Source organism: Carya illinoinensis, chromosome 3 (assembly GCF_018687715.1).
Source record: "Carya illinoinensis cultivar Pawnee chromosome 3, C.illinoinensisPawnee_v1, whole genome shotgun sequence".
In the NCBI taxonomy this organism is placed as follows: Eukaryota; Viridiplantae; Streptophyta; class Magnoliopsida; order Fagales; family Juglandaceae; genus Carya; species Carya illinoinensis.
The window spans coordinates 4063471-4074272 of NC_056754.1; the positions used below are offsets into that span (position 1 = coordinate 4063471).

A 10802-nucleotide genomic window follows, 5' to 3' on the forward strand; every position below is an offset into this window, starting at 1 on the left:
ATCGTAGTATATTTCAAACGATCTTTCTCGTCACCTTCCAGCTCCAGAGTTCCAAACCTTTGCTCTGCTCGCATATAAAATCGACACTTTCCATATTCCTTTAACCCTCAAAAACGCAAGCTGAAGATTTCATACAACACACTACACAAAATCGATCGAGAAAAAGATTTACTTCGAAGATCACAGAGAATATTCATCCCATCTCTCTCAATCATTTCCGAATTACCTTTTTTTCTTCTATTATATATACCACCCTTTGGCTTTCTGTCTCTACACCACAAAACCCTTCTCCTCGTCCGTATTTTTTGACGTTCTTTCTCTGTTTTAGTTTACAGCCTTTTTCTTCCGCGTTCATCAATGGCTCCGAGTTTGAGCAAAGCTGGTTCCGATGCCACCACTCTCGTCGATGACGTTAAACAGTCTCCAATCACGTTGGAGGGTTCAAACTTCTTGGCCAATGGCCATGTCTTACTTTCCGACGTCCCTGAGAATATCACAGCCACTCCTTCACCTTACACCTCCATTGACAAATCCATTACCTCCCTTGGATGCTTTGTCGGCTTCAACGCCACGCATTCAAGAAGCCGGCACGTCGTCCCCATCGGAAAACTGCGGGACATTAGGTTTATGAGTATATTCAGGTTCAAGGTCTGGTGGACCACCCACTGGGTCGGCTCCAATGGCCGAGACCTGGAGAACGAGACCCAGATGGTGGTTCTCGAAAAATCAGACTCCGGTCGTCCTTATGTTCTCCTTCTTCCTCTTCTCGAGGGTAGATTCCGGGCCTCGATCCAGCCCGGAAACGGCGACAACGTCGATCTCTGCGTCGAGAGCGGGTCGACCAAGGCCACCGGAGCTTCATTCCGGAGCATCATGTACACGCACGCCGGAGATAATCCTTTCACCCTGGTCAAGGAGGCCATGAAAGTCGTCAGAGCTCACCTGGGCACGTTTAAGCTTTTGGAGGAGAAAACCCCACCGGGTATCGTGGACAAATTTGGTTGGTGCACGTGGGACGCATTTTATCTAACTGTGCACCCTCGTGGTGTGTTAGAAGGTGTGAGAGGGCTCGTCGAAGGTGGATGCCCACCGGGGCTCGTTCTGCTCGACGATGGGTGGCAGTCCATCGGCCACGATACGGACCCAATCACGCAAGAGGGCATTAACCAAACCATAGCGGGAGAGCAAATGCCATGCAGGCTCTTGAAGTTCCAAGAGAACTATAAATTCAGGGACTACAGAAGTCCCCAAAACACCCCCATCGGTGCCCCCAACAAGGGCATGGGTGCCTTTATCAGGGACCTAAAGGAGGAGTTCAAGAGCGTAGACTATGTGTACGTGTGGCACGCACTATGCGGGTACTGGGGTGGGCTGAGGCCCGATGTGCCCGGAATGCCGAAATCGGTGGTGGAGAAGCCCAAGCTCTCGCCGGGACTGGAGTTGACCATGGAAGATCTGGCGGTGGATAAGATAGTTGCCACCGGTGTCGGGCTGGTCCCACCGGAGTTCGTTGATCAGATGTACGAAGGGCTGCACTCACACTTGGAGGCGGTTGGCATTGATGGGGTCAAGGTCGACGTTATCCATGTAAGTTTTAACCACCTTTTTTATTTTTCTTTTTTAAGAAATATTGCTTTCTCATCTTAGAAGGAGATGGATTCAGTTCCATTGTCTTTATTAAATAGATTGAGATATTTGGGTTATCAGCTCGATCTTGACGACGTATTTGGTCGGCGCGTGGTTGGCACGTTATCTTATCATATTAATCCGACAATGATTTCTTAACTATTTTCTTCCAAAAATAATTTTTGTTTTTCAAATTGCGTTGAATTTTCTTAGACAGAATCATGATATTCTTATCTAATTAGGGGTGTAATTTTGATGAGTTTGTATGTAGTTGCTGGAGATGCTGTGCGAGAATTACGGTGGAAGAGTGGAGCTGGCAAAGGCATATTTCAAGGCTCTCACTGCTTCGGTGAAGAAGCATTTCAATGGGAATGGTGTTATTGCTAGCATGGAGCACTGCAACGACTTCATGTTCCTCGGAACTGAGGCCATTTCTCTTGGCCGTGTTGGTGCGTGTCTTTCGACTTTTTGTGCTGATCATTAATTTAACCAACGGTCCACGCAACCGTCCTAGTTGCTCTACTTCTAATTAATAAATTGAAAATTAGAATTTTGAATATTCATATATTCTAGAAGTATTGTGTTTTTTTTCTTGGTCATAATTAAAATTTCATTTTAAGATCCACGCAACTGTCCTTTTCATTTCGACTTTTTTTTTTCTTTTTTCTTTTTTTTTTTTTAAATCCAGCTTTTTGGTTGGTTATATAGCCCCTTCTGTTTGGTGTCATCCCATGTGGTAATTATCCGATTAATTCATACGTGCATAGAACTAGACTAGTTCAAACATTGTGAATCTAGAATTGGTCGAACATAAGTTTTTCTTCTTATACAAGATAGTTAAGGACACTCTATTTGATTTGAAAATCATTAGAGCACAAATAGATAGACTATGACTCATTTTTCTGCCTGATTTAATTAAATATTACTTAATAAACGTTTTTAGTTTGCAACTAGAAGTAAATTACCCAATTTTTCGGTCATCATGAACATGATAGCTGGGTTTTCGGAAATGTTATCGACTAGTCATGATAACATGTTACATATATAAAACAGGGGACGATTTCTGGTGCACCGATCCATCTGGTGATCCAAATGGCACATTTTGGCTCCAAGGTTGTCACATGGTGCATTGTGCCTACAACAGTTTGTGGATGGGCAACTTCATACACCCAGATTGGGACATGTTCCAGTCTACTCACCCATGTGCTGCTTTCCATGCTGCATCTCGCGCAATTTCTGGAGGTCCTATTTATGTTAGTGACACTGTTGGCAAGCACAACTTTGATCTGCTTAAGACCCTGGTTTTACCTGATGGGTCTATTCTGCGCTGCGAGTACTATGCACTTCCTACCCGAGACTGTCTCTTTGAGGATCCTTTGCATGATGGAAAGACCATGCTCAAAATCTGGAACCTCAACAAGGTGGTTAATTATTTCTTGCTAATTCTTACATATCAATCTGCAAGTTTGTTGTCTGATCCGCCAATCTTTCTTACGTTTTTTGTTTTAACTTTTCCAATAGTATACTGGAGTTCTTGGGGCATTCAACTGCCAAGGAGGTGGGTGGTGCCGTGAAACTAGGCGCAATCAATGTGCCTCCCAATGTTCCCATGTTGTGAGCTCTCGAGCCAACCCAAATGACATCGAGTGGAAGAGTGGCAACAACCCAATCTCCATTGAAGGGGTACAAGTTTTTGCCCTTTACTATTCCCAGGCCAAGAAACTAGTCCTCTCCAAACCATCACAGAACGTGGAGATATCCTTGGAGCCGTTCAATTTCGAGCTAATCACCGTTTCCCCGGTGGTCGTTTTGACCGGAACATCTGTTCGGTTTGCTCATATAGGCTTGGTGAACATGCTTAACACCGGTGGTGCCATCCAATCATTGGCTTTCAATGATGAGGCCAAGTCGATCCGAATCGGAGTGAAGGGCACTGGAGAAATGAGGGTGTTTGCATCAGAGAAGCCAATAGCTTGCAAGATTGATGGCGAAGCTGTACCGTTTGAATACGAGGACTTCATGGTTGTTATTCAAGTGCCATGGCCTGGTTCTTCAAACCCGTCTTTGATTGAGTACATCTTCTGAAGTCAGGGGCAGCATATTGTTAATGTCCTTCAGGATTCTGATGATTACAAGTTTTTTCTTTTCTCTTTTAAAAGTTTGATTACTTATTTTTTTCCCAAGATGGGGAAAGTAACTAAGTGAATTAAACGATATTAAAGTGATATATCAATACTAATTTTGCAACTGTTGCTTATGCTTCGAGAATTTCCTTTTCAAATGTTTCTCAAACCCATCAGTTTTGCCAGTCTTTTGGTGGCAAGGATGTTTACTAGCCTTGTGATGACAAAGCCGCTCTCTACCCTCTTGACAGATCATGTCTTAGTAAAATGAAGTTTTTCAAGAGTTGGGCTTTGAATAAACCGCGGTTTGCAATGGCCCAGTAAAGGGAAATTGGATTCAGAACCATTGGCTACATCGGTTGGTCTTGGACCCAATCCGACCTGTTTAAGGCTTCGGACTCTTGGGCTTCAAGTTCGACCTATTTTTGGGATTTTTAAGGGGGGAAAAAGGACAAACAAATGCCTAAATGGGCTTCAGCTGTGACCTGTAATTGAGACTTAAAAAAAAAAAAAATTGCTCTACCAAGACGCTTTGCTGAACTATTCGAAGAATCGAAAGTGGCTTGAATCTCTGCGGTAAGTTACAAGATTGTTCCATACGCCCTACAACTACGAGCTTTCACCCAAAAGTTCTATAATTTTTTAAAATGAACTATAGACAACTTAAAATTTTACCAAGTGCGAAGCAAAAAATTATTATGACCTTCTTTGGATTTACATTGCAACTCATGTCATTATTATAAAATTTTAAAATAAAATATAATAAATAATTTAATTTTTTTAAATATTAAAATAAAAATAATATACTAATAATATTTTATTTTATTTTCAATCTCATCTCAACTCAATTCACTATCTAAGTCTCTCTAACTAATCAATAAAGTAAAAATTAGAAACAACAAAATTATGATATATTTCAATAATTTTACATTAATATTATTTTGGTATATAATTATTTAAAAAAAATGATAATATGATTATCAAATATCTATTTTAAATATGTTTATTTATATATATTTTTATTTTTTTCATAGTTAAAGAAGTCAATATTAATAAATTTATATATGTTTTAATTTTTTTAATAATTAAATATGTTTAAAAAATAATTAAAAATAATTAAATAAATAAATTTATATAATGTATACATTTAATAGAAACCCTGATATTATCTTTATTAGTTGCCATCTTACGTATCAAACAAATTTCCATTTTCCGTCGCGACGAAGGAACGGGGAGAGGGAGAACGCGGGTGTAGAAAAAAGGTTGTCTTCTAGCATAGTCATCTTCGTCGAGACGCGAATTTCAATCTTAAATCGTCGAAAAAAACAGAAAGGAAGAGAAAAAAGGCAACGAAAGTTCCCGATATCTTAAGGCGGTGGGAGCCGATGAATACGACGCCGTACATGGACAAGCAGATAATGGATCTGTCACAGGGATCGCCGGAGACGCAGAGCAAGGACTCCATCGACCTGATGAAGCATCCGGAGGAGGAGGAAGAAGAGGTTGATCATAACACCCACCACACGCTCCAAATCGCTGGAGCTCGTATGGATGGGATTGATAAGAAGGAGGAGATCCTTGCCAACTACGATTTCCAACCCATTCGCCCCGTCGGCGTCGTAGTTCCTCCATCCCGGTCCCCCAATTTCGATGCCACCCCCGTTCTCGCCGGTAGGGCTTGGAGCTCCGCATCCGATCCCAAGCTCAACACCACCACCGTCGCCGCCGCCACAGCTACTAGAGTAACCCTCTCTCACTCTCTCTCAAGTGTCCTGGTAATATAGGGTCTAATGTTGATTTGGTTAGGTCCCCAAGGATGATTATCGTGTGCATTTTGTCGATTTTATCTATATTTCTTGAAGAGTACATGCGTTGTGCTGGTGAGACTTCTTTTGGCAATGGTCGATGTGTCACAGAATTAGACTTATTAGTTGCTCTGGAATAAGAATTGAGGATATATAGCTTATATAAGCTAGTTCCCATATTGGCGTACCAGCATATTTTATTCGCATGCATTAATTGAAGTGGAATGTAAGTGAAATGCAGACATACAAGCAAATCAGAAATTGTATTCAATTTTTAATAGTATGGCTTCACGCAAGTGTTCATACAGAATAGTCCCTCTGTATCTAGATTAGATGTTCCATGATGTATGGAACACGAATTCTGATGATAAAAAGGATTTGAAATTTTGAGTAGCTGATCCTGAGCATGATTTGACATGTGGAAGGAATCCAAGGAGTTTCTCTTGTTTTGGTTCAGGAAAGGGAGCCTGAGAAAGAAAGTGAAGATTTAGGGCACATGAGTTCTTACAGCTATAAACATTTTCCCACCATCCAATCCTCACATACTAAATGGGAAAAAAAATCTTTGATAGGCGTTAAGTTCAGAGTCTAGAGCATTGTTTTTATCCGATATAAAAGCACTAATGCCTCGTTCTGTGGATTAATTTGCTAGCACTAAAAGTTTGTTATAGCTCTCTGCTTGAGCTTTTACCCTTTGCTTTCTCTGACGGGGCTTGAAACTTGGTCTTGAGACATTGAAATGGTTCTTATTCTTATCTTGCTTTTCTCCTCTCTCCTTTTCCTGTTTTGTTTATCCTTTCATATGTTGGTAGTTTTCTCATTTCCTTTGGATCAGCCAGAATAGTGGCTTTGTTGGACTACTTTCTTTTGTGTTATAGGTGATTTTTGGTGAGTGGGAATGTTCGGGAATTTTCTGTTGCTTGAAAGTTATTGACGATAGACTATATTATTTATTTCTTGTTATTCTCTGGATACATTTAATTGGTGTTCCATGTGTTATGCAGAATTATGGTTCTTTATACAGTGAACCTGCAAAAGTCATTTTAGAGAAGGATCACGATGCCTTTAGTTCTCCAATTGTGTCTGAAATTGATAGAACAATGAAGAAATATGTGGATAACTTGCTACATGTATTGGAAGGTGTTAGTGCACGAATAACACAGCTGGAAAGCAGAACCCGCAACCTTGAGAGTTCCATTGATAATTTGAAGGTGTCTTTTGGAAACAATCATGGAAGCACTGATGGAAGGCTGAGGCAGTTGGAGAATATTCTTAGAGAGGTACCCCTTCTTTTCTGACACTTCCTTTTATTGTGATGGTTGCTCTTTAGTGCATCTGGTATATGGGTGAAACTTTACTGAATTTGGTGGCTAAAGGCTTGCTTGGGGGCTTTGATGCTACTGGCTGCCAAAAGTCTCTCAAATAGGCCCCATGGACCGTTGTAAATTCATGCTTTTAGTGTGCTTCCAGAATAAGATGATTACAAATGCTTTGTCACATTGTTGACAGAATTTTTTAAGGAGTTAAGTGGATGATGTTGTGGAAGGATGATCAATAATTTGCTCATTACAATCCCTGCCGGTTCAAATTAGTGGATTTGCTTTGATCTCTGTCAAAATTTCAGTACCTGCTAATAAGCCTATCCAACATGACATGCACCAAACAAGTGGTGTAGTGCATGCTGGATGGATATATCCATGCGTGCTGCATATGTTATACATGCATGCATATTTATGTTGATCCATTACTGTATTAATGTTCTGTGGCCAACTATTCCTTTGAGCTGTTCATGATCATAAGAATCTTTGGGTTGAAATCGACAGGCAACAAAAATATTTTACCCCAATGTTAGTTGGTTCCCTCAATATCCCAAAGCTTGGTGCAAAAGCTTTCACAAATTCAGTTTAGGTTCTTGCTTGCTCTGAATTCATGAAAGGGTGCTGCTACTCAGCCCCATGGTTTTGGCCCCTCAAAGTTACCACTAGTGCAGTTGCACTTTTTTTTTCATTTTCTTTTAAACATTTTTTAAACATCCTTAAGCATTAAGAAAGAAATAAACAACTTCACTGATAGTCACTTCCTTAACAATTAAGAAAAAATAAAATAAAATACCCTAGCGGTAACTTTGAGGGGGCAAAATGATGGGGCCAACCGGCCAAGTATCATTCTCCTTCATTAAAACTGATGCCAGAATCTTCCTTCAGATTTCCTTGATATTTTAGAATATGTTGAGTTAAATTATTACCTCTCAGACTATTTATGCTTTTTTGATGAACTATTAGTTACAAAAAAAAAAACTAAATATCCTTTTTTATTAGAACCCAAAACTTGGTGCAGAAAGTGAAACTAAATTTTTTTAAAGCAAAGATGGGCTTCCCGCAGATATTTACCAGATCAATGTGGTTAGTATATTCACTTTCTCATTTGCATCGAGGCTAGCAAGAATCCAGAGATGTCTCAAACCAAGACTCAGGCAATGGCGTGAGGGCTAAATCACTTGGATCTGAAACTTGAATATATTATGCATGCTAGCGATGTTTGTACTGGTTTATTGGTCATTGTAGTGTCTCCAATTGGTGTTTGTTCATTGACATACAGGTGCAAACAGGGGTACAGGGGCTGAAGGATAAGCAATTAGTACTTGGTGGTGAACCGGGGCTTGCAAAGCTGCAAACAACCGAGGCAGAGCAACAACCAGAAACCCAAAACACTGTGCAAGTAGGTTCTGTGCAGCAGGCTGCATCTGTTCCTCAGCAATCCCAGCAACATCTTCCTTCTGCTAATAATCAACAGGCTCTCCCTGCACTTCCTCCCCCTAATGCTCCTCCTCAACCTTCTCCCCCTCTAAATCTTCCACCTTCATTTCAATTTCCTCCTCAATTCCTTCAGAACCAGATCCCCTCTATTCCTCAGCATGAGCCTTACTTCCCTCCACCTGGACAAACTCCCGAAGCCCCAAATCAGCAATATCAATCATCCTTAACTCAGCAGTCGTATCCTCCTCCTGCAGCAGCTCCACCACATCAGCAGTTTCAACCAGGCCCTCAACAGCAGTTCTCTCAGCCACCACCCCAGCTGCCTCAGCAGCGCCCATCTCTTCCACCTGCTAATCCCCCTCAACTCCAACCTTCATTAAGCCACCATGCTGAGGAGGTACCTTATGCTCCACAGAACTACCCAACTAGCCTTCGCCAGCCACCCAGTGGACCCAATCCCTCGCAACAATTTTATGGGGCACCTTCTCACATGTATGAATCACCATCTAGCAGATCCAGTTCAGGTTTTTCTTCTGGATATGGCCCACCTTCTGGGCCTACTGAATCATACCATTATGGTGGATCTCCTCAGTATGGTGGCACTTCTACAGTGAAACCACCACTCTCCTCTGCTGTTGCCCAGAGTGGTGGAACTGGTTACCCACAGCTTCCAACTGCTCGGGTACTACCACAAGCCTTGCCTACCGCATCTGGGGTTAGTAGTGATTCTGGTTCTACGGGAACGGGGAACAGGGTTCCTGTCGACGATGTGGTTGACAAAGTGACAATTATGGGATTCCCAAGAGACCACGTGAGGGCAACAGTTCGAAAGCTTACGGAAAATGGCCAGTCAGTTGACCTGAATGTAGTGCTGGATAAGCTTATGAATGAAGGGGAAGTCCAGCCCCCAAGAGGTTGGTTTGGTCGGTAGTAGTAGGATAGGTGTTTTGTTTTCTTCCTTTTTTCTCCCATCTCTTTTCTTGCGATCGCTGGTGTGTGAGCGCTTATCGTAAATTTCATTTGTGCATACTGACAATAAACGGTTATTGTATTTACAAAAGTTTTAGAGTTTTGTCATTAAATGGTGATGTTTGGGTTTAAGATTTATAATCCGGAAAATAAATATTGACATCTAGTTTTGAGTTTGTAGTTTTTTCATTCGGAGGTTCTTCTCTGTTTACAATATTTTTTGGAATCCCCATTAAATTATACAGCATTATGAATTGATCATGTTTGTTTATTTATTCAACTCAAGAGACATTCGAGAAGTGCTCCATTCGCAAACAGATTAATTAAAAATAAAACTTATATGTTGACATAATTTTAAATAATATTTTAGATCTATTTTATAGTAAAAGTAGTTTTTATAATTTACAATCAAATATATCATATCAAATTATGTCAATTTATATATTAATTTTTATGATATTTCTTTATGATTAAAACATTTTTCAGGCCATTATATTACCGGGAAATATACAATAATTTGAAGATTTTATATTTCATTATGTTGCTCCATTTTTTAAGAGTATTTAATTACACTTGTTTCATCCCAATGACAACAAATAGAAAATAATTAATCTAAATAAAAATGTAATCCAAATTACAAATAATATCCCACGTGTAAATCCAAATGTAACTTTTCTCTTTAATAAAGTCAAAGGGGACTTTTTTGACTTGTTACACACTAAATATGTGTTTTATTGGAATAATTACATTTTTCATTCACAACTTTTACTTGATTTTCAGCTTTAATTCACACCATAAACTATCTATATTGTTAATTTATATCACTTATTAAGATCTAGCAATTAAAGTTAATGAAAATTTTGCAATGAAGCATAATAACGGTTAGATCTAATCCGAAATATAATTAGAAAATAATAGACAATTTACTAAACTTCCGATATTTCGATATACAACACGAAAAAAATAGTGCTAGTTTATAGACAAAAATAATTAATCCTCGCTTCAAAATTATTCATTTACATTGGCTAGTTCGTTCTTCGTGAATTTGTAGCATACCATATAACTGACACAAAAGGCTATGAAATCGAATATGATTAAAAGAAATTGTGGCCATGGTGTGAAATAAACTCGATTGGGAGAAAGAGCAGCGTGCACAAAATCAAGTTTTTATTTTTTTGTCAATTTTGTTTTTTCATTTTTAATATATTTAAATATTTTAAAAAATAAAAAATACACTAATACACTAAAAATTATTTATTTAATTATTAAGCAAAAATAATAACTTTTTTTATTAATAAGCGATCAAATGAAGCGGTACGATGGAGACGGCATAGTATATTTATTCTTAGAGAAATTGAGTATTTTCAACCCTAGCTTATGATATTTTCAAACCCCCTCATGCATAACATATTAAGAAAAATAATTTAGTCACAAAAAGATTATATAAAAATAAATATATAAAATGATATAATTTAATACGATACGTCAGATTATAAAATTATTTTTATTATAAAGTAAATATA

The 10802-nt window shown here is 39.1% G+C and overlaps 2 protein-coding genes across 2 annotated transcripts; both read left to right on the forward strand.

Moving 5' to 3' along the window:
- Positions 1 to 3884, forward strand: LOC122302619 (probable galactinol--sucrose galactosyltransferase 5). The gene is made up of 4 exons (XM_043113956.1): positions 1 to 1587; positions 1898 to 2075; positions 2680 to 3047; positions 3148 to 3884. Exons 1-4 carry the CDS (start codon positions 358 to 360, stop codon positions 3709 to 3711), a joined length of 2340 nt encoding a protein of 779 aa, XP_042969890.1. The 5' UTR covers positions 1 to 357; the 3' UTR covers positions 3712 to 3884.
- Positions 3885 to 4918: 1034 nt separating this feature from the next.
- On the forward strand, positions 4919 to 9468 carry LOC122302621 (vacuolar protein sorting-associated protein 27-like). Its single transcript, XM_043113957.1, has 3 exons — positions 4919 to 5491; positions 6559 to 6834; positions 8153 to 9468. The coding sequence occupies exons 1-3, from the start codon at positions 5135 to 5137 to the stop codon at positions 9239 to 9241; spliced, it is 1722 nt and encodes a 573-aa protein (XP_042969891.1). The 5' UTR covers positions 4919 to 5134; the 3' UTR covers positions 9242 to 9468.
- Positions 9469 to 10802: the final 1334 nt, after the last annotated feature.

Coding starts and splice junctions, on each gene's coding strand:
- LOC122302621 (XM_043113957.1), top strand. CDS start 5,135: ATGAATACGACGCCGTACATGGACAAGCAGATAATGGATCTGTCACAG. Junction 5,492..6,558: donor CCGCCGCCACAGCTACTAGA/GTAACCCTCTCT, acceptor TGTGTTATGCAG/AATTATGGTTCTTTATACAG. Junction 6,835..8,152: donor TGGAGAATATTCTTAGAGAG/GTACCCCTTCTT, acceptor ATTGACATACAG/GTGCAAACAGGGGTACAGGG.
- LOC122302619 (XM_043113956.1), top strand. CDS start 358: ATGGCTCCGAGTTTGAGCAAAGCTGGTTCCGATGCCACCACTCTCGTC. Junction 2,076..2,679: donor CATTTCTCTTGGCCGTGTTG/GTGCGTGTCTTT, acceptor TATATAAAACAG/GGGACGATTTCTGGTGCACC. Junction 3,048..3,147: donor AAATCTGGAACCTCAACAAG/GTGGTTAATTAT, acceptor CTTTTCCAATAG/TATACTGGAGTTCTTGGGGC.